Here is a 23,101-nt window from a genome sequence, read left to right on the forward strand (position 1 = left end):
GCAAACAAGGCCAGTGGATGTTGCTCATCCAAAAATTCACTTAAATCTGCTTTTATTGAATAACGTGGAAAACAGTTGCGTGTTTTACAAAGTGGATTGTGTGAGTGTGAGTGTGTGTTTGAGTGTGAGTGTTGAAATGTGGAAGAGAGAGCCTGTTTTCCTGGTGCGTGGTGTGATCACCCTCTTGTGGTGGCACGATGTTACTACATAAAGCACACTGGCCCCACAGAGAAGCATTACAGGTGCAGTTACAAAGCTGGTAAAGGTCAGACTTGTTTAAGAGGCACCTGTGTCGCATGAAAGTATTAAAGTGTGGACCAGTAGTGAAAGAAGCATTCAGATCCTCTGCTTAGGTAAAAGTAGTGCTGAGCTAACACAAGGTCCAACGATTAAGTGCAAAAGTCAATTAAACTGTTGGTGTTGTTACAAGTGAATACATGAAAAAATTATTAGCACTATTTCTTAAATAGCCTTTATGCATTATATGTGATAAGAATATCATGTTTTTCCTATTAATAATGGTTACATCTATAAACATGTTGGCACTGACAACTGTATAGTGACAATAAAGGCATTCTGTTCTATTCTGTTCTATATGTATATTTTTTAAAATATTATATTTAATCTGCAACAACCAACCTTGGCTATTAGACAAAAGCATTTCTCCAAACATGTTGAATAAAACTGTTAACATTAAAGGAGACATACTATTTCTTGATATTTATTATTATTGTTGGGCTATACTAGTGCAGCTTTACACGAGTCATAGTTTTAAAATAATCTGTATTTATCTTATAGTGGTCTTTGGTTTATTCGCTTTCTAAAATGACATGCTTTAGGTTCTGATTGGCAGCCCCTCAGAAACCCCTGAGAAAACCTGTCTAAAGCCACCCCAAGGCCTGAGCTTTTAGCTCATGATTTGTACATATGCTGAAGGCATTATTTGAATGTTTTCCCATATTTAATATGAGCATCGATCATTACAGCATACAGTTCTAATATATGATGGAAAACAGGAAAAAGAATAGAAAGAAAAAGAAAGAAAAAATGAAATAAGTTAATTTAAAATGACTTAGCTATATGCTAATAGGCTTTTATTAGCATTTTAAGTAACCAGCTACTTTTATCTAATTAATTCCTCTATTTTTAATTCATCACATGGTTCGTAATACTTACACTTTCCCTAACTCAATAAACAAGATCACAGAGCATTAAGCTAATGCGATCACTGAGGATTCAGTTCCGTTTTCTAAAAAAAAAAAAAAAAAAGTATTATTAAACTACATTTCCCATGAGCGGCTCTATTAATTGGTCGTCATACTCCGCACGAAATCTCGCGCTATGTGCGACCTGACCCTGCCCTATGTCTCGCGCACTCGCAGCTTCTTCGCTCAGTATATAAAGCAGGACAACGACGGAAGGAGGACGGCTGGGGAGTCGCAGCCCGGGATTGTAAATAAGACCGCCTAAACTGTGTTTTATTTACAAAAGTGATGCCGGCTGTTTTAAAATATCTTTCCCAGTTGTTTTAAATCGTTTTTCGTAATTTTTGGCTCTATTCCTCGCCTATTTCCGTGTGGTTTTTACACTACGCGTATAATGGCGAGCTCGGCTAACTCGAACCCAGTGGTAAGGATCAATCTCTAAGGATTGTCAGCGGGGGAAAATGGGGGTAAAGTTATTGGAAAGCTGTCGACGAGCTGGTTTTATGTATTACAGTAAAATGAGTCTGCTTTAACAAACACTTCACTGTTATATCTATTAAAGGGAATACTTAAGTTTCAGTCAATCGGCCATTATAATTAGTTTTCGAAACTAGGTAGTTCTTTCATTTGAAACCATCTCGGAGGAGGAATGGCTTACTTTAGAGAGGCAGTGTTTGAGTAAAAATAAGAACACGTGTAGAAACTGAGGTTTAGCGATGAAGATGTAATTCTAATTTAGTGGTTTATCGGCAGGTTGAAGCTTTCATTAGTTGGAAGGTTACTTTACGTGATCACAGTCTAATAGCGTGTATGGCTAAATTCATTTTTGGTAGACGCTTGAGCTGCCAGGTTGTCTAAAAATGCTTGTTTGTTCGTAGGAGGAAGAAATTGTCAATTTAAGCTTTTATTATTGGATAGCTTATGAAATACAGATGTACGCAAAGCACATTGTCATCATCCACGCCGAGAGAATTGAGCGTTTAATATATATAGTTTATATAAATATATATATATATTAAAGCCTCCTCAGTAGAAAGTCGTCAACTGCCTCATCATTGTCCACCATTCCACGACCAGAAGGCAGGGTAGCCGTCCCAAACCACTTCTTTAACCCATACCATATCAAATTTGTCCTTGCTACCTGCCAGCAGAGCCAAAAAATATTTAGCCAAAGCTGAGCACTGATAAGCTAAGACACCGAAAATGTCCTTCACATTCCGCCACACACTATTTAAAAGAAAAAGGCTGTCGAGCGCGCACTCTGCGGCTCCGTAAAATGGCTTCCTCGTCTCCCTTCTCTCTCGGTTCTGGCCCTCCTCCTTTTCGCTGCCTGGTTTTTATACAGCCATATTGGCTCTCTAATATAGACTGCCCGGGATGGGAAGGTGCTACTCGACGCTACGTCACCGGCTCTACATATAAACAGCAGACTGAGCTTTAAATAGTGAGGAGCAGACAGGCCGAGGGGGAGGGAAGGAGAGACCGAGGTCTGCGCTGCGGACATCGGGGCAGCGCAGTGCGGTGGCCCGCGCGTGTGTCGCTTTGTTTCAGCCTCGTATCACTCCGCTGAGACGGGACCGTTGGGCCCTGGCGGAGCTATAAACGTTATGTTTGCTTTTTCCAGCGCGCGCGCAGTTCAGACCCCGGGGACATGATGTTTACCTTAGTAGTAGTAACATAAAGAGCTAGTTTATATGGGTTAGCATAACAAGGCACGTAGCGCCGTGGAAACGCTGCAGCACGAACCCCACACATGATACTCAAGTGGAGGCAGTTTTAGAGTTTAGCTGCCCGCGTGCAACAACTATTACCGTGTCATACCAATGAAAGTCAGTGTGGCCAGGCGTAAATAAATGTGATAATTATAACACCATCAGCTGTATACTTGATGTTTTGTTGTCGTTTTGGCAGCTGGGAAGCCCAAAGAGGAGGTGTGTTTGCTAAGTACACTGTTGAGGGCTAATTTTGACATAAAACCCAAGCTCATAATGATCAATACTGACTGTACCAGACATGTTGTTCATGCTTTACTGGGAAAAGCAAAAGTGTCTCTAATATAAACTTCATACTGTAAAAGTTTCTTTCCTCTTTTCTTCTTTTTTTTCTTCCTCACAGCCTAAATTGTACAAGAATGTGATTGACGATGTGATCAATGAGGTGCGAGAGCTGTTCCTGGACGAGGGAGTAGATGAGCAAGTTCTTCTGGAGCTGAAAACGGTAACCGTCCCTGTCAGTGTTGCGCCTGCATATAGTAACTGCAGGGGAAATGCCGCCTCCTGCAGAGGTGTGCGCTCTTTGTAGTAAAGTGTACTGTAGCACGCTCCCCCAAACCAGAGCGCTTTGGAATAACTGCTGACCACTTCCTAGTTTGGAAGCTGTTGTAGTTGCTGTCTGGATGGACAGAAAACAGACTTCTGGAAACTTTCTGATTAACTCACAAAAATGTCATTCATGTCTTGTTCCCCCCCCCCCCCCCCCCCCCCTCCCCCGTTACCATGGTTTCCTGTGATGGATGGTGCTCTCACTGCCACTGATGTGTTGCAGAATTTGCTTTGCAGCGATTTCTGTATGAGTTTTCTGGTGCAATCACCACCTTATATTCCAGTGTGACTTTCAGTGTTGCTTTACTGTTATAACACCTGCGTATGCCTGTGAGAAGGTGGTGTCTGAATACCATTGAAATGACAACTCAAACAGTGTGTACACTGCATGATATGCTCAATTCAAGAGGAGGCTATGGCACATAAGCCTACTAGGCAATGTGATTGACACAAATAAGCAAAAAATTCAGTCTTAGCTTCATGGATTAAACCAGTTTATTTGACCTCACTTTGAGTTTGTGACCCATTAGTTAATATTGATGTCTGGCTCTCTTCCACAGTCTCTTTTACCTGGTTCCCCCCCTGAGCCTGGTTGTGTTGGAGCTTTCTTCCTGTTAAAAGGGAGATTTTCCTTCCCATTGTCACCAAACACTTGCTCAAAGGGGGTCGTCTGTTAGGTTTTCTCTGTATTATTGTACCTTACAACATGAAGCACCTTGAAGATGACTGTTGTGACTATAAAAATAAAACTGAATTAATTTAAACGATCGGCACGTCTGGTCGGTGTGATGCGTTCACAGGTGTGTCGATAATGACAGAATCTGCGCTAAACATTTACCTGGATGGAGATTTTCATTTGAAAACATGTTAGCATGGATTTAAATGGCGTCTTTGGCAGCTTTCTAACACATGTCTTTGTGCTGCCTCCGTTTGTCTCTACAGCTATGGGAGAACAAGCTTTTGCAGTCCAAGGCAGTGGAGGGCTTCCACACTGACGAGCAGAAAGCCCTGCAGGCCGCACAGCAGCAGCAACAACAGGTTCAGCAGGTCCAACAAGTCCAGCAGGTGACCCAGCCAGCTCAGTCCCAGCAAGTCATCCTGCCGCCCCAGCAACAGCAAGGTTAGCCAGCAGTGGCACACAGTGGTAAAAACATTTCTGAACAAGTGCAAAAACCCGTGAACGCCTTTTTGGGCACTAAAAATGTCGCCTGCAGCTTTGAGTTATTTGCCGAACTGGCACAGGAAACAATGAATGCTTACTGATCGTGTGCATTCTTTGTACATTTTATGAAAAATATGAGGAATTGACCTGAAAATGTTTGTCTCCGCAGCTCCCCAGCAGCAAGTCATTGTTCAGGAATCTAAGCTTATACACATGGGTGGAACGGGGATGGTGAGTGGATCATAGCACCAAAAATAAATGAAACTGTTTTTCGGGGAGGCATATAACAAGTAGCAAATGTGTTTATTAACAGACATAGGTGATGCGATATCCATATGTGTGATGAACAGAACGAAGTGCTGCTCATTTTACGTTTTTAACAAATTCAGACATATTTTCTTTGAGTAGAAGTGAGAAGCAAGAGAGGGTCTCTGCAGGCTTCTTCCTTAGTCCAGAATGATTGATCAAGTGTCACACGGATGGGGCAACAGGACTTGGAAGAGATTAACGGACTATTTAATAGCCAGGACTGCAGTGGATATAAGCCAGCAGTAATGCATCCTCCCACATGCTACTGCTGTGTCTAATACGCACTGACAAACACACCTTTCCTTCATCGAGTGAAATATGCAGGAGATCTTTTCCACTTTTTTCAACAGCACATGTTTAACGCAGCATCTGTCCATATGAAGCTTTCATCTCTGCTGCTGCTTCTTTCTGTTTTCTGCAAGTGATTTTTGTATAATCCTCAAACGGTTCTTCAAAGCTTCACTTGCCAATTTTTAATCGTTTTCCAGTGGCTTTGTAGATGCAGCGAGAGGACAAACATGCTGCTTTTATCATGTCAGTCAATGCAATCTGAAGTTCAGTGCTTTAAATTGTAAAGAAGTTCAAAAACATTAAGTACTTAACATTGAAGTCTTTCATTCTTGAACCCTGAAATCCTCTGCTTCTGTATTATTTTGCATGCTTGTCACCGCGTGTGTTCTTCTTTCCTCCTCTAGAGTGCAGCAGCTACCGCAGCAACCCTGGCTTTGCCCACAGCGGTCACCCAATACCAACAGCTCCTCACCAGCCAAGGTAAAACATGTTTATTTGCATTAAATTGCAAAGAAATGCTGTTTTCTCTCTGAACTATCTTCATGTGTAAAACTATATTTACACAACGTGCACCCACATGCTTTGTTTTAACGTCTCAGGCCAGATCCTGCAGTTAGTCCGTGGTCCCAACGGGGCTCAGTACATCATCCAGCCCCAGCAGCAGATCCTCCTGCAGCAGCAGATGCAGCCTGGTGGCGTGCAGGCACCGGTAATACAGCAGGTAAGAACTGTCACGCAGAGGGGCAGGGCTGCATATGACAGGAGGAAATGTGTGTGAAAAACAAAGCCAAATGGAGAGAGGTGGGGGGAAAAAGTCGTGGTGTGTCTGATTTATCTGCGTAATCAGTTCAGTGTCCGTTGTGACAAGTAGGTTAAATAAGGCTACATATCTGTGGGCCCTGTGGCTCTGACACAGTGGAAGAATCAATTCTTGGAAAAATAACCTCGAAATATGTAAGAAGTGCCATGAAAAACATGAAATGATTCTGGGAAATCGGGAGGATGCTGATTGCTCAGAGCTTACCACTTACCCCAAAAGAAATAGATCCATGACTCCACTACTTGTGACTTTTCCTAAATAAAAACACAGATTCAGATCAAAACTAGTGCCAAATTTCATTCATTCAGTTTAAATTGAGTCGGTTAAAATGTTGCAAAAGTGTTGTGCATATTCAGGTGGAGATCTTGTTTTAAAATAGAGTTTACATGTCGTGTTTGGGGTTTTTTTCCCTTCTCTAATATCTGTTTAGGTTCTGGCTCCTCTGCCAGGAGGCCTGTCCCAGCAAGCAGGAGTCATCATACAGCCGCAGCAGATTGTCTTAACCCCAGGAAACAAAGTCCAAGGCAATACACAGGTCAGAACTTCAGTTCCTCCTGCACTCATTCCATTTATATGGAAGTAGTTTATGCTCTATAGTAGTGTTTCCTCCATTTCTGTTCTCTTTGTTGTTTAGAGAAATTAGAGTCTGTTTAATGTTTTAGAGGAGCGTCTGGGAAACCTTTGTTATTAATAATAACACCTGCACTGTGAAAGCATCGCGCATCAGTCAGTGTCACAGATCAGCCGATTACACTGACAAACAGCATTTCCACTCAGATGTAGTTTTGGTGTGAGTAACTATGGAAAGATTTGGTTAGCTGGCCAGTGTAACTGAGCTACACTGCAAAAATCTGCAACGTTAGCTTTTAAATCAACAGGCTAACATTAGCTCAGAGCAGAGGTCTTCCCTCCACGAGTTCAGTTCTTTAATAACTTTTTCTTTCAGCTGTTAGCCAGCATTAGCTTACTTGCTAACACAGACAAATATCTTGATACCCAACATGGCGACTAGCTGGCAGACCTTATCTTTGCTACAAAAATGCTCCTTGAAGTCGCATCATTTTTGCTGTCCTGTCCTTTGCTGTCTGTCCTGTTACCAGTCACCTTGTGGAGCATTGGACTGCCATTACCTCATAAGACTTTGTTGTTACACTTTCTCTTACCGTACATTACTAAATCTCCATTTGCACTATTTGCCTATTTGCACTACTCTGCCTGGTTTACACTCAATGTCACTTACCCATTATATTGTATATTGTATAGCTTTCTTGTTATATGTAAAATTGTATTTATTTAAATTTTTACTTTTTAATTATTTTACTTGCATTTTTAATCACTTTTATATTTAAATATATTTAAATGTTCATTTGCTATTTATCTAGGGATTGAGAGTAACGCAATTTCTATTCTCTGTATGTCCTGTACATGTGGCAGAATCGACAAATAAAGTTGACTTTGACTTTGACTTTATTTTGGCTTTGAGTTGGAGTCTGTTGTGTAAAGAGCTGGTTATTTTGTCCCATATGAAAGCAATGCTAACATCATATGGGCGTACATGTTTTTAAACTCTGAGTTTCTTTCTACCGTCAGGTGATGCAAGCAGCAGCTATGGCGCCACAGCCCAGCCAGGCAGCAACAGCTCAGGTCCAGCAGGTCCAGCAGGCCCCAGGAGCGACTGCACCACAAGCCTCAGCGCAGCCCCAGGCCCAACAGCAGCAACAGGCCCAGCCTCAGGGACAGCAGCCTCCCATGATGCTGCAGGTGGACGGAACCGGGGAGACGTCTTCAGAAGAGGACGAGGATGAGGAGGAGTACGACGAAGATGACGATGAGGAGAAAGACAAGGATGGAGCAGAAGATGGGCAGGTTGAAGAGGTGAGCAAGGGAGGAAATAAGAGTGTTCAAAAACTCGCACGTTAAAGTTGCAGTAGGCAAGAATTTTATGGTCATTTAATATGAAGTAAGAAAGCCGTAAACTTGTAGCACTGATGTTTCTGCCCCTCTTCAGAGCTTTTGTTTTCCAGAGTAGCTAGCAGTAGCTTTCCACAGGTAGCTGTCGTTAAACCCCGAAGAAGTAGCTCTGTCCCAGAATTCATAGCGCGGCCCAGCTCAGTTTCCAACAATGGCGGCAGCTAGTTAGTTTTAATATTACTCTTATTATTCTTTCTGGGTCACAAAATAAACGTTTAACATATTTTCAGGCCAGAATGTAGCTGTGTAAACCTCAAATATCTGCTCAGTTTATCAGGACACCGCATATTTTCAAAAGCGCTCCGACGTTTTCGGAGACGTCTGTTACCCACTAGCTAGCTAGTAGCTCGATAGCTAGCCGGGGGCTAGGCTCACTAGCGCCGTGAGAACACCGGACTCCCGGCAAATCGTTTTCAAACCCACCGCTGTCTTTCACTACTCAGGTTAAACATGATATATAAGTCACTTAGATAACTTAACAATGTAATTGTTTGGCTTTTTTTTAGTATTTTATTTGTTCCTGAGTAAATCGGTTTGGCTGAGATTAAAGTTATAGTTTTTACACAGCTGAATAAACTCAAGCAGACAGCTGATTATCAGAAGTGTGAGATGCTCCAGAATTTACTCCGGTGTCCTGTTATATTTTAGATAGCAAGGAGTTTATTAAACTTCACTGAAACAATCTGCAAATTTCATTAAAATTTAATAAACTATCATCTTGTCTTTATTTTTAGTTAGCACAGACCTTAAAAGCTTAAAGCTGTAAGCTAATGATAGTTATATAAGAGCAGATGCTGCTGGTGCAATAAGCTGTACTTTTACGTCCAATGGATGATGATCTGATTAGTCGACTATCAAAATAATCGTTTGTGGCAGCCCTACTACAAAGGTTACTCTGTAGTTTGTGTGGCTTTTCTGCAGAAGATTTTATAACACAGCAGGTTATATTTGGCACTGTTTGGTATCGGGCAAAAAGGAGAACGGGTTTAAAATCAAACTATTACTTGTTGCAATCTAGATTTGTGCTTTTACTGTTTAAATAAAGAAAATCCCGAATCTTAAACCACGTTTCTGAGCAGCAAACATTTGTGATGAATCTGATTGTTTTGGTTTCCTACTCAGGAGCCGCTGAACAGTGGAGACGACGTCAGCGACGAAGAGGACCAGGAGCTGTTTGAAACAGACAACGTAGTGGTGTGCCAGTACGACAAGGTAGGAACTGATATATTCTGAAAGGCTGCAGTGTGTTCAAACCTGCCTGTGTATAAATATGCGAGTGCCTCTTTGGTACTTTTATGACATGTCTTGATATAGATCCTCCTGCGCTGGGGCCCGTTGGCTTTTATGCATATCCGACTCGTTTAGTTTCACATCAGCATCCAGACAAAGACGTTAACGCTGAGATTTGCAGAAGCAGTGAAAACAAAGAGATTATAAAATAACAGCGCAGAGCAGTTTTACCGTGTTAATGTGATTGGTACTCAGCATCGCTGTCAGCCTTTGTTTGCCAGTATCATTCAGGGCGCTGGAAAGGCTGCTGTAGATTGAAGGACGGGGCTTAAACAGTTTTCACAGCAGCCTCCTCGTTTTTGGGGGAAAATGTCAGAAATCGTTAAAGAGGTATTTCACATTCCTTGTTGTGAGTCTTCACTGTTTGCCTTTGATTCCCATCACAAAGCATCGAGTTGTTACATTATTTGATGTTAATTCAGTGGAGAAAGGCTCCAGCAGCGGTTAATGCCACAGTGAGTTTGTCTGGCCTCGGCGCAGAGGCTAAAGACATCAGTCTGCGTCCACTGTAAGCTGAAACAATGTCCATCTGTCCTTGACGCCTACAACACTCATTTCCTTCTCTTTACTCTGCAGATTCACAGAAGTAAGAACAAATGGAAATTCCACCTGAAGGATGGGATCATGAATCTGAACGGGAGAGACTACGTCTTCTCCAAAGCCATCGGGGATGCCGAGTGGTGAAGCAGAAAAAGGAACGGGAGAAAGCAACAGGAGCAGGATCTCTGTAACTCCTATCCAGTTAACAGACAGTTTAGCATCCTTCCACATCCTGTGACTGGATTCATTCAGGAAACTGTTTCTGAGACTCAGAACTCTTGAGACAAACCCAAAGGACTGTGAGGTACTGTAAAACCCGGGTGTAGTCAGAAAACACTCGACTAGCCTTGCGGGATGAGAAACCAACAGAGGAAGGAAAAGCCCCGTGAGCCGAGCACCGTTTCTCTTTATTTCTTCTTCCAGGCTTCTCTGCCTTTCCCCCCCAGAGAATTCACCTAACTTTGGAAAGAAAGCATTTCACCATCATACAGGTGTAGAGGACCAGGGTGACCTCGGCTTCCCTGCCACACAAGGTCAGAGGTCATTCGTTATAACCCCATAGATGAGAAACACCTTTGCAATCACTGTAGTCGGTTGACTGGATTGACTCGTGTCTACGTTCGTGTCCAAACTTAGTGCCACCAGTCGAGATCGCTGCCTTTAGAACGACCAGAATCACCTGTTTTTGGCTTCTTTTTTTAATATCCTAATTCTGTCTGAATTCACGTTTATGAAAAAGGTGCTCCAGAGTGTTTTTATGTAGGCGACCTGTTCTTTAAACATTATGTTTTAAATGCGTTTAATGAAGGAGTTAAAAAAGAAGGTAAAATAACATCACCTTACAATAACTCATTTTTTTTATCTTCGTCGCAGCACTTAACCCCCCCTCCCCCAGCACCCCCCCACTGGCTTCTCTGGGGCTTCATTCCATCTTTAACGTTAAGAATAAAATAAAGATAAAAGCGTGAGACACTGAATTCATTTAAGGATTGTACAAAGGTGTCTCAGTTTGTCCTGTTGGTGAATCGCCTTTGCTTTTATTTTTAGTTCTCTGCAGCCGTCGGAAATTTTGCACTGTCGGTTTATCAGTGTGTTGTGAAGTCAGTCAGTCCACTTAATCAATAGCCGCAGAGACGTGTGTGTGTGTGTGTGTGTGTGTGTGTGTGTGTGTGTGTGTGTGTGTGTGTGTGTGTGTGTGTGTGTGTGTGTGTGTGTGTGTGTGTGTGTGTGTGTGTGTGTGTGGGACTGTACAGACACGTGGTGAGTGTGTGTCGTTGTCGCTGGTTTTCTGTGAAAAGGTTTCAGTTTATTTCTCTCACAGTCTGAAAATGTCACAGAGCAGTGAGGTTGGTGTCTGTCCTGTTTTTTCTATTTATTTCTGAAAGTTCATAAATTGTTTTTCTTTTTTTAAGGTTGGAAAGCCGCACCAAACTGTGCTCTTATAATCTAACAAGTGTTCCTTTTTCTTTTCTTTTCTCCTTTCTTCTTATGTCAGCCTGATAAAAGCTGCACGGCGCTGTTTTCCAAACCATTTCGTCCACCGTATGTTCTCGTCTGCTTCCGTTTTATTCATGACTTTTAAACTGAGGATATTTTCTATCCAAGTGAGTTTAACTCGAGGGGGGGTTGTGTGTGTCTCTGCAGTTTGTTTTTAGTGCCCCTGTTGCAGCAGTTTGAAATAAAGTATATATGTGTTTTGACTGTTGTGTCGACGTGGTGCTTGGGTGGATCCATAGTTGTTTTTTAGCTGCACAAAGAAAACCCTGATACAGGACCTGATGGAGAAAACAGAACATTTTTCACACGATTTAGTTGAATTATATGAAATTTTTACATGAAAGGCCAAAGGAAGACTTTCCACACATGGCCCCCAGTAGATTTATTTCCTTTCCTCTGTTCGTCATTTCCATATGTAGATGTCGTGCGTGCCTTTTTGAACTTTAGTTCAGTTTTTGGTGGGGGGGGGTCACAGATGCTAGACTGAGAAGGATGTCTTATTAAACTGTGCTCTATAACCATTTTGTCGTGTGTTCTGCTCTTCTGATGATTAATGAACTGTACTGTTGGTATTCGTGTAATTTTCCTAAATCAAGTTTGGAATCAAACTCAAGGTTGTGCTTTGAATACATAAAGTTGTCTTTTGCATAAAAAGAAAGAAAGAAAATTAAAATTTAATTTTTGCATTATTTTGTGGCCTAAATCAGTGTCACTCTCGCCCCCTCTGTTTCTTCCTACCTTCTTCTGTGATACCTGGTCAGCTTTTTGGTTCTGCGCTGATAAAAGCAAATTTATCGATTACTCGTGGGAGCATCTTGAACACTAAACTATTTAACTGTTATTTCAGTTACTTTTAAACTATTTTTGCTCACATTTTTAATCCTGTTGAGACTCCGTTTTTAACTGCTACTATTAGATGTGGCTCGAGCGGTAGAGCAGGTAGTCTAATAATCAGAAGGTCAGCGGTTCCTCCAGTTTACCAGCTGGAGGGGTTCCTGGCCAAGATCATTAGGAAGTGTTTAAATATGTGTGTATAAAAGTTGCGCTTCACCAATTCAGTCTCCATTTCCGATTTGTGTCACACTTCTTCTAGGGGAGTAGTTGGTGAGTGCAGACCTGGTATCGTCTGGAGCAATCTGTTAGCGGCCGAGGCAATCAAAGGTTTTTGAGTCAGTACTGTGTACTCTTTAGTAAACGGTTTCATTTTGCACGTGAGATAGCATCAGTTTTCTGTGAGCGTCAACACACATTTTTCCCGGTGGTTGCCAGGGGGTCGTGAATCTCTAGCAAGATGGCAGTCAGTTTGATCGTGACCGCCTTCAGCCTCTAGCAGCTACTAGGATGCATCTTATCCTCACAAACGGTGGTTGGCAGGTGGTCATGGACTGGTCTTTAGTAGAACTGCAACTGCTACAGTGTTACACATTTGAAATGGTGGAAAATTAGCAGTCACATGACTGCAAGACCTTAACAAATACCAGTCCCCTTCCCATTTAGTGAGCCAACTGTTTCATGAGTTTATTACTTGTGTGTTTCATTATTCTTTAATGAAACTTCTAATGCCGTTCATACTTTTTAAATGTTTTTGGTTGTTTTTTTCTCTGACATTTAAATTTTAAATCTGTTTCCAAGACACTCAAACCAGTAGTCCTGTCTGCTAGCTACCAATGACGACGGAGTTTTGTAGCATGGCTGAAGCTGGTACTGTAAATATATATGAGGTACATTGTTTTGTGTAGAGAGTGAGCCACATTTTACACATTAGGAATCAAGGCAGTTGAATCCATTGAAACTTTGAGTGACAAAGATGGCAACAAGGACTAATTTCTTTTAAGCAGCGCCTCGGACAAACATCAGGAGCCAAACACTTTTGTTTCTTCTTTTCTTTCTGTGGTTTAAGTTGTTAAGTTGGCCCTCGATTTAACTCAAAGGAGCATGAAATGTCTTAAATCTATCTTGTCTTAAGCTGTAGCTAACTACAGTTATTTTTGTCTTTAGCAAACCGTTATCTTTTTGCTAACTTGCTAACCAGCTAAAGGCGCTCGGTGTCAAAGGCTTACTGTCTGACAGACAGCGGGGATTATCCTCCTTGCAGACATGGGTATCTGTAAACACCATTCATAAGTCTTTCTGTGACACTTCTCTGAAGTATGTACTTGTGTTTATGTTAGGCGTCTTTGTGGATGAGTCACACAGTCACAAACAAATGGGCAGACATGGTTGTCTGCAAGGACCAACCATCCAAGTCTTCATCACTGTGGCCCACGTGCTCCGGGAACGTGCTGTAATACGGCTTTAACTCAGCACGATTCAGATTTCTTGATTGAAATATAATCCTTGCACATTCTGTCTTTGTCGCTGCGTAACAGCTCTGTAGGATCACTTTCATGCATTTGCTGCAACCTGCACGAGACCCCGAATCTGCATCGCCCAATCTTCTTTTCCATTTTTCTATATCCCACCATCTGGATGACTGTCAGGGTTTGCACAGCATGGGCGTTTTCCCGGCTTTTCCTCTAATTCCTACCCAAACCGACACAATCCCAGCGTATTTCCTTTCAGGTAATTATGAGATAAAGGTGTGGTGCAGTCGGGGATCAAAGCTGAATCAGAAACTACATGGAGATTTTTGCACTTGATTGTAAATGGATTTGAGGGCAGACTGTCACTTCTACAATATATCACACTTCAGCGCTGAATAGACGTAGCGGAGGAGCAGTGTATCCCTGGCTGCTTCTGATGAAGTGGGCCCTTTTGCTACTCCTGGGCACTCAGACATAAGAATCTGAGCTGCTGGCGAATGAGGCTTATAATGAGACCCTGGAGATGTCTTGCTCAGACTCTACAGCTTTCTCTGCTTACCAGCTAACCTGTGGTGACTGCCAATCAGCTACGTAGCAAGTGGAGTAGCCGGGCCTGCTGGCTGTGGCATGTAGAGCTTACCAAAGTCTTAGAAAACAGCAAACTCTGACAAAACAGAAAAAACGGGACAAAAACCTTCATCTGTTTTCAGCAGAGATTCTGTCTATCCGGACTTTGGCTGCAGCAGGACTTTTATAGTATCCTAGACTGTCTCACGTCAAGCTGTGAATGTTGTTCTAAACAGCTTGTCACTTTTCTTTTTTATTATAGGCCTGCTTCAAAAAGCCAATGCCATATAATTGCTATCTGTGCTGTTATGGGGTGATTTCCTCTGTGGAGTACTTACCGAGTTGATTCAGTCATTCTTACACGAATGGGTAAGTTATTTAAAACTAGGGAACAAAGGTGTATTAAAGTGAAACCTTATTGTGTTTGATACCTCTTTCAACACCTTTCAGAATTGGTCATTTTTAGTTTAGGTGGGGAGGCACTTTAGCTTTGTCCCCATATTTGAGCTGTTTTGGTTTCTTGCACTATAAAACCAAAGAAGCCCTCGACATTATATGAAGCAGTTAGTTTTAAGCATATTCCCAATCTTACCCTAAAGTCATCAGTTTTAATACTTGTGTCTGACTCAAGTAAAAGTCATGTGATTTAAGTCCACGTGGGACAGAAAGCCTGCGATGAATCATCTTCGGCTAAATCTGCAAGTACGGTGCTGCAAAGTCTGCAGTCTTAGTTCACCTCAGTACGCATGAATGCTCCAGCACTTCTCTGCTTTTTGTTTTATTACTGGGGTTGTGCAGGTGGAGTTGCATCACTGTTTCATGTATTTCTGGTTTAGGATCATCTTCACACGGCAACAGCTGTAATTTGAAACGTCGCCTGTCAGCAGGAACTTTCTCAATAAAAACAATTTCCAGTTTATTAGAAATAATTGATCCAAAGTAGACACATGTTCTAAATTGCCTTCCATACACACCTGCACAATAACTAAGGTTTACTATCAGTAGTATAGAGTAGCACTTGTCACATCATCCTCTGTATAAAGTATTAGAATGTATTTTGTTGAAGGCTTGGAGCCATTTTTCTTTCCTGGTTTAACTCAAGTGTCTGCAAAGGTTGTAGATCCTAAATATGAAACTCATTTCCTGATGAGTGAAACCACCTGCAGAACAACAGAAGAATGAATGTTTTCACTGACTAAAACCCTGCAGTTCGCTCTGGTCATCATTCAAGAGCTCTCCAGGAGACAGAGGAACTTGACTCTTTAAGAGGGCCATCCACGTTGACCGGGCCAACGAAAGGAATGACGCCAAAAATGCAAGAGATTTCTTTTTGTTTCCACAACCAAACACTGGATGCATACTCGTAGGCTTTGACCTCGTCAGTCCCTCTGTTCACGACTCCTTTTCCCACTCTATTTGAGTTTGGCAACCTAATCCGGTGTTATCGAGGTGCATCGTCGGGGACGGGCCTGCTTATTTGAGGAACGGCTTGGAGATGAGTTTATTTGTAATACTGGGAGAGGAATGATGAGGCAGGCCTGAGACCCAGCTAGAAGAAGAATATCAAAATAAATCCATTTCACAGTCTCATTCAGTTTGCTTGGCTCGGCCTATTACTTGGGCCATGACCGTACCTGCAAGTCTGTAAAATTCCATGTAATCATTCGGGAAAATGCTGGATTCTGCAGGTATATGCCACTACCACCAGTCGCTTTGTGTGCACCCAGACACCTACGCAAATGTGCATAGACTTTGATTTTTATCAGTCTTGTTGTGCACACACTCGTGAACAGTGAGTTAACACTAGCTGGCAGCGGAGACGTCCTCTCATGAAGGCAGCCAGGCCCATCGTGCTCCAGCTCCAGAGTGCTTTGCATCTGAAGGGTCCAGACTGGCTCGCTGTTAATACGTGATTGGAAGAGATGGACCTGAAGCCGTGGAAAACGTTCAACTGAAAATGATGTCCCGTCCGCTCGGAAATTCACCGCCAAGCGAGGTCTGGAACGCAGTCAGCGGATGCCACTCTTAATTTTCCCGACTTAAAAAGTAGAGACCATTCCAGTTTGTGAGGTTTAGAGTGATACAAAGTTGGGAATGTTGCACTATATTTTCCATGCTGACACAAATTGCAGCAATCTGATCGAATAGCTTCAAGACAAATATGGATGCAAAATGTATTTTATTTTTTTTAAAGAAAAAGATGTGAACTAATCCCCACTCGCCCTGTTCATCTCTAAAGTCACTCAGGAGAGGAAATGCTAACCTGATGTTTAGCCACTATTAGCAGAAGGTTTCCTTTAATGCCTAACAGCTCAGCATCACAGAAGTTCACATGGGTCCCAGGTATGCTAGCTTTAAGCTCCCCGCTGATTGTAGAAGTCACTGGTTTCCACACAGGGATGGAAAAATACCACGATAACGCTGGAAAAAACAACCAGGACATCCCAAAGGAGACACACAGCTTTAACAGTATGCATTAGTGATTAACACACCACTGTGTGATTTGCAGAAACTGCCAATAATCCAAATAGGTCTTGTTTTTGGATCGCATGGTTCGATGTGAGATGTTAGTTTTTTGGAGTGGGTTTCTGAACGAGTTAGCGACCGAACATTTGATAAAGTTAAAGTAAATCACACATGGAGCAAAAGTAAACAGATATTTTATAAATCTAATTAAGTGATACATCAGTTTGTTGTTGGCATATGCAAATAAATGCACTTTTTGTAAAAAAAAACTTTCCAACATCACAGTAAATTACTGTAATCACCAAATGTAGTTAGACAAGAAATGCAAAAAAATAGCAATAGGCTATGTGTTCTGTTCTAAATCATATATTTATAGTATATACAGAGGTATTAATACAATGGATTTGAAAATACGTTTTTTTACATCCTGGGTTTAGTTTCCACTGAACGGCACTGAGCCAGCAGGCTGTCCTTGAACACGATAATCACATATAAACAGAGTTCCTCAGAAAAAGCTTCGTGTCACTGGAAGCTGAAGTACGTCAGATAATGAGTAATATTTGCCTGTCTCAGTGCCAGACTGTGCCACACATTTGGTATCAGCCTCAAAGTATAATTAAGATACTGAAAACATATAAATGAGTGTTAATCCTGCCATTTTTCCCTTAAAATGATCTCTATTCTGCAAAGGACTATAAGTGAGATGAAGTCAGGCTTGTATTTCCGTGACACTTGATATTCTCCAACAACTGGAACCATAAAATCATCACAGGCGAAATTGTGAAAACAGCTGAACTCAGCCTGAAAGCTGAAGCAGATACAGGATGCTGGAGCTGTCTGTTAAATATCCCAACACTTCAAGGTCTCTCCTCTCTCACCTGAGCCTGTTTTATGTTACTGCCTTGAGCCGGCCTCATGTGTCCAACCTCTGGCTCTCTTCGGGATTCTTCTGTTGGCTGATTGCTTGGTGGGAGGTATGTCCTGCGGACCTTTTCAGGTGGATAGGCACTTCTTCCTGGCCTATGCTCCCTCCTTTGCGACTTTTATCCTTGTCTCTCCTTATCTGAGATGTCCCGCTGCTGCCCTTTGACGAGACCGTCTGGCCTCTGAACAGCTGTGCTCGCTGCTGACACAGGCCCACCTTACTGAGAAGGATGAATATGTCTCCCCTGAAGGCTTTAGTGAAGATGGCATAGAGGAACGGGTTGGCACAGGAATTGAGCGGGTAGAAGAGCACCAATAAAATCTTGGAGTTGGACACGGTGATGAGCGGCCGGTCCAGCACGGCTGATATGGCGTAGAAGGAAATTGGTGCCATGCACAAGAAGTCAGTGAAGATGAGGACAGCCATGCGCTTGGCAATGTTGGTATCCTTGGATCCGGAGTGGTAGTGAGGGTTATGCACCGTGCAGTAGATCTTGAAGTAACAAGCACAGATGATGAAAAATGCTAAGATGTTGAGGACAAGCACTGACATGATGTAGATCTGAGCCGCTGCGGACTCGGTGTCCATGGGGAGGCAGATGCTGACCTTCTGGTAACTGCTCACGCCGACCAGTGGGAGCAAGGCCAGGAGGATGCAGAAGACCCAGCCGCCTAGCATGACAGCCGCTGCGTGGTGCAGGTGCAGCTTGCGATCCAGCCGCATGGCAAAGGTGATGGCGTACCACCTCTCCAGAGTGATCGCCGTCAAGGTGTAGACGGACAGCTCGCTGGCGAAGACTGTGAAAAACCCAGCAAGTCCACAGCCGGGGCCCGTCTGCCAGTCTATGGCGTGGTTGAAGTATTCGGCCCGCGTATGGAGGTCTACAGAGGCGATGAGCAGCAGGTAAATCCCCATGCACAGATCTGCAAAGGCCAGGTGACACATGAGGAACCGGGAGACTGAGAGCTTGTAGTGGCTGGTGAGGAGCACCAGGAGCACCACCACATTTCCCAGAACAGCCAGCAAGCTCACAAACCACACAGACACCCGCAGGAAGCCAAAACCCATTATGTCCTCACAAGGATTGAACTCATCGGGCGCCGGTGCGCACGCCACCTCCTCTCCCTCCTCGCACACCACATAGTCGTAACGACTGTCAAACTCCTGACTGTTGTCCTCCTGGGGGTTCTTTAGGGTCTCTCCGAAACCCACATCCTCATCTGGGTGGCCTCCAAAGTAGGCGTGGTAGTGCAGGCTGCCGTGGACGTCACCGCTCTTCCAATCTTGCTGGGCCTCTCTGTGATCCCCGTCTTTTAGCTCCCGGTCCGGGAGTGTTTCCACAACACTGTCCTCCTGGAGGGACGGCATGCGCAGGGGCCCCACGGAGCGCTTTTGATGCTGGTCATACAAAGCAGTAAGGTTGCAGATGATGTACTCCAAAAAGCTGAAAAACACATGCAGACAAACGCACAGAACATTGAGCCCATAAAATAATGATGCAGTCATCTTTATATCCACTTGAAGGAAAAGGGAATCCTGTTTTGAGAGCCATTACTAGTCTGGCTCGACCTCGTTCCTACAATAACAGCAGTGAGTGACACTAATTATGGAAGCACTGTAATGAATTATAGGTAAACACGTCAGGAGAGTTGATTCAATCCCTGCCAACATCTACATCATGCAAGTGCAGCTGCTGCCGCTCGCTGTGGCGGATCATCCAAATACACGAAATTCAAGGACTACATTTTTCATGCTGCCTTCTACACTCCACCAGCTACAAAAAAGAAGAACTGACAAACGCACCCTCGCTTCTTTTTAAGGTTTTTGAAGCCGCAGCAGTGGCTCGGGTATGTCAGGTTGGCGACGGTGAGGTGCTTAAAGGTCTTGATGGGTGGCAGTTTCTTGAGGGCCCAGGCATCACGTGCCTTCAGCTCCCGGACAGAGTCCATCCCTGTGGTTGGCAGGGAGGTGATCCCTGTTTGGGACACGTCTCTGAAAGACAGGTGGGGAATAAAAGACCTCAATTTTGGCCAAAAGAAAATGGTTATTTCCACCTGCAGTAATTTATATTTGTTGGCACGTTATCTTCTCGGACCTCCTCAGCTTTCCACATGCACAAGATGGAGAAATAAGCAGCAAGACAAAAGATTTGACACTGATTACAACAGACATGACATGAAAAGGAGGAACTAAGGTGTAGGTGGGTTGCAAAGAGGCTTACAGAGGAGATTTAACACTTGGGTGTATCGAAGGGATCGCCATAGATCTAGATTTTTGACCTTATTAGTGGCAGACTGGTCATGATGGGAGAGTGTGCGGGATGCAAGTCAGTCACACAGCACAGACGATTCAGAAACAGTTGGGGAGAAGGCCAAACAAATGCTCTTGCCCAATGGTGGGCTCTGTTTTCAAAGGTACCTTCGATATCTCAAATATTTGCTATATTTCCACTCTGCTGCTGCTTTTCTTTGCTGGAATTTACATTAGGTCCACAGTCTGTGGAAAATATGGGATTTAAACATTGTTTTCCCCCACAAAAATCCCACACATCTGTGGGGCTATGAGGTTACTCAAGAGGTGATGCAGCCGCGTCTTGGATAACACTTTGAAAATGGAATTACCAAATAAGACATTATGAGCTCAGAGGCTGCAAATGAGGCTACGTCCGTGATACAGCTGATAACATGCAGGTAAAAAACTCTGTATCCCATAACATAAGCATGCTAAAATAATACCAAGCACAATACTTTAATCTCACAAAGTGAAAGAACAACACTCGGCGACTTTCAAGTCCAGACTTTGGAACAGACATACTTTGAGCAACCCAGAAAAAAAGCTAGACATGATGAGACCAGCGAGCTCACGGATGGATTAAACAACACCCTGCATCTGTTTCCTGGAGTGAACTCCTTAGCCCATCATCTTTAAGTAATTACACGCGGTATTTCTCGCACTCAGCTGTCATGCCAAAGCCAGCTCAACCTCCTCGGGACGAAGACGTCCAGGGAATTGACAATTTCACCAACATCCTGCGTGATCCTGTTATCAGGACATTCCAACCTACAGTGCCGCACACGCCCCCCCCTCCCTCCACGGGCCAAGTAGAGTCCAAGCTCCGCTTTGCTGTAGTTTCCTAACCCTACATTGCTCCAAGTCATCAATTCATTTAATTAAATCAGATGTTTTCTAAGAGTTCATTTGTTCTTTTTTTAGTCCCGTTTGCTCTCCGCTCCTCTCTGTCCTCTGGTCTCTCTCGTGGGGCTCGTTGTGAAACGCCGTTTTAAGAAAAGGAAACAATAACAAAAGAGGAGCGCAGACCCTGAGAGTGTTGGTCCGATTTTGTCATTTCCAGATGTTTCGCTCATGACCTCATGGAGGTGACCTAACTCAGGACATGTTCCTCAGTGGAATAGAGGAAGAATACCTGCACACAAAACCAGTTTACCTTAGCAGACACTTAGCAGCTAGAGCCGAGCCACAACAGCAACCGGATAGCTGTGGTTAAAGGTGTTTGCATCAAATGTCCTTATATATGAGGTCACAGCAAAAAAGAAAACGGTATCGGAGAAACGTCGGAAGTCTCTCCATCACATGCTCGCACACAATGCGTGTCAGGTTTCCTGGTGAAAGGCGCAGCTGTGGAGGAAGGATTTTTCCTCTGTCCTGTTTCACAGACATGTCTCATCTAGTCCACACACTGTGAACGAGCACATTGCTGAACTCTAACTGGACTTACCGTCAGTAACTTCCTAAACAGGGCTAGTGCTAAACAGTGTTGGTCAAGTTACTTGAAAAAAGTAATCAGTAACTAATTACTGATTACTTCCCCAAAAAAGTAATCCCGTTACTTTACTGATTACTTATTTTCAAAAGTAATTAATTACTTAGTTACTTAGTTACTTTTTAAAAACACGATTTACAGCCTGAAGAGGTGATAAAGCGATAGATCTTTCAGCCCAATTCTACTTTTTCTGCATAATCCATCATACAAAATGTAATCAAATGGAAAAGTCTCTTTCTTTTAACTTGTTTTATTAGTTTTAATCTTTTAACTTTATGCATCAAGCAAAAATTTAATTATCTGCAACATTCTCTGACTGGAAGAAATTAGTTTAACATTTAAACCTATTTTCTGCACATTCCAGCACATAAAATAAATTTTTTGTGTGTTTACACTCAGTCTTTCAAATAGATGCAAGTAAAACACAGCAGAACATAAATAAAGTCAAAGACTCAGCGGTGCTGTTGCTCTATTTTCACCTGTAAAGCAGGAGTGGGGTAGGCGGAGGTTTACCCTGGTGCAGGTGTGCTGCGGTCAGTGGAAGAATCCGTGAGTTTCTCTGTGAGTTTCCCATTACGTCGTAGCTACTCGGTGCTTGCTCGGAAGTTTAGGGGTTTTTTTTGCTGTAAAAAGAAGTTTTCTTCCCACGCACAGCGGACACTAATGTTTTTGTCACTTTTTATGGAATCAAACTCAAAGTAAGGTCAGTACTTCCCCGCTTTAAACGCTGCACGCTCATACTCTCTCTGCACTCGATATGTGATCCATTGTTGATCTGCACACAGCTGCTGTCACGAACGTCGCACTCGCTTACGTCACTGTCGTGAGACATTCTCGCAAAAAATATCACGGTTTTAGTAACGCAGTAACGCAGCGTTCCTACGGGAAAGTAACGGTAATCTAATTACCGTTTTTGCAATAGTAATCCCTTACTTTACTCGTTACTTGAAAAAAGTAATCAGATTACATCTCTGGTGCTAAATATCCCTCAAAACGGTTTGCTGTGGGTGTGTTTTCTAATCTTTGTTCTGTTCTGTCTTTTCATGTTTTAAAACCTACAGCCATATAAAACCGAAAGTGCAGAGATTAATAACAAGTATGATTCAGTGCAGAGAGGTCTGTTAACATTATCGCCAGTTCTAAAAGTTTCAGGTTGTGTCCTTATTTACCCAGAAACAGAAGAAAAGTGTGAAAACCTACGTAGACGCTACGATTCAGGAGCTGGTAGAATCACCTTTAAAAATGAAAGGTAACCATTTTCTGTATGACTTTGTGAGTCTTTCACATTGCTGTAGAGGAATTTTGGCCCCATCTACTTGACAACACTGATTTAGTTCATTGTGATTTGCAGGTATTTGTTTATGCACAGCTCTCTGAAGTCCCCAGTATGCCTGCAGCGTGGTCGCTTTGATTCCATTTATGCTCATCGTTATGGTGCAGGTGGCAGATAAAACCTCTACATCAGCGCTAACACAGGAACAGACAAGAAGTCAAAACATACTCAATCATTCAGGTAAGGAAATCCCAAAAAGATTTCAGACTGAAAAAGTCACTTGGATGAGTGATGAAACTCTACGTCCAGATGAACAGAATCAACTCTGGGAGTTTATAAACACCTCATTTCCACTTTAGCAACAACTGCAGGGGTGGGAG

General features: G+C 42.9%; 2 protein-coding genes across 5 annotated transcripts in view; one reads left to right on the plus strand and one right to left on the minus strand.

Annotated features, from left to right (window-relative positions):
- The first annotated feature begins 1,379 nt into the window (after positions 1-1,379).
- gtf2a1 (general transcription factor IIA, 1) lies at positions 1,380-22,961 on the plus strand. Of its 3 annotated transcripts, XR_003269751.1 has the most exons (12): positions 1,380-1,629; positions 3,321-3,422; positions 4,469-4,646; positions 4,858-4,919; positions 5,693-5,768; positions 5,888-6,009; positions 6,539-6,643; positions 7,699-7,983; positions 9,202-9,291; positions 9,946-10,442; positions 22,622-22,697; positions 22,800-22,961. XR_003269751.1 is itself a non-coding variant. In XM_026142370.1 (10 exons), exons 1-10 carry the CDS (start codon positions 1,600-1,602, stop codon positions 10,051-10,053), a joined length of 1,158 nt encoding a protein of 385 aa, XP_025998155.1. In that variant the 5' UTR covers positions 1,380-1,599; the 3' UTR covers positions 10,054-11,089. The 3 variants fall into 3 exon arrangements, 1 of the variants encoding a protein (XP_025998155.1); XR_003269749.1 differs by lacking the exons at positions 22,622-22,697; positions 22,800-22,961 and adding an exon at positions 11,405-12,095; XM_026142370.1 differs by lacking the exons at positions 22,622-22,697; positions 22,800-22,961 and having other exon boundaries at positions 9,946-11,089.
- Positions 14,663-23,101, minus strand: part of tshr (thyroid stimulating hormone receptor) — a 29,153-nt gene continuing 20,714 nt past the window's right edge. For both annotated transcript variants that reach the window (XM_026142368.1, XM_026142369.1), the window contains 2 exons: positions 19,471-19,659; positions 14,663-19,111 (listed from right to left, as the gene is read on the minus strand). In XM_026142368.1, coding sequence (XP_025998153.1) covers positions 17,656-19,111; positions 19,471-19,659 — 1,645 coding nt within the window. In that variant the 3' untranslated portion in view covers positions 14,663-17,655. The remainder of the gene's footprint in view (positions 19,112-19,470; positions 19,660-23,101) is intronic.

Source organism: Astatotilapia calliptera, chromosome 15 (genome assembly GCF_900246225.1).
Source record: "Astatotilapia calliptera chromosome 15, fAstCal1.2, whole genome shotgun sequence".
In the NCBI taxonomy this organism is placed as follows: domain Eukaryota; kingdom Metazoa; phylum Chordata; class Actinopteri; order Cichliformes; family Cichlidae; genus Astatotilapia; species Astatotilapia calliptera.

Coding starts and splice junctions, on each gene's coding strand:
- gtf2a1 (XM_026142370.1), top strand. CDS start 1,600: ATGGCGAGCTCGGCTAACTCGAACCCAGTG. Junction 1,630..3,320: donor CGGCTAACTCGAACCCAGTG/GTAAGGATCAAT, acceptor TCTTCCTCACAG/CCTAAATTGTACAAGAATGT. Junction 4,920..5,692: donor ACATGGGTGGAACGGGGATG/GTGAGTGGATCA, acceptor TTCCTCCTCTAG/AGTGCAGCAGCTACCGCAGC.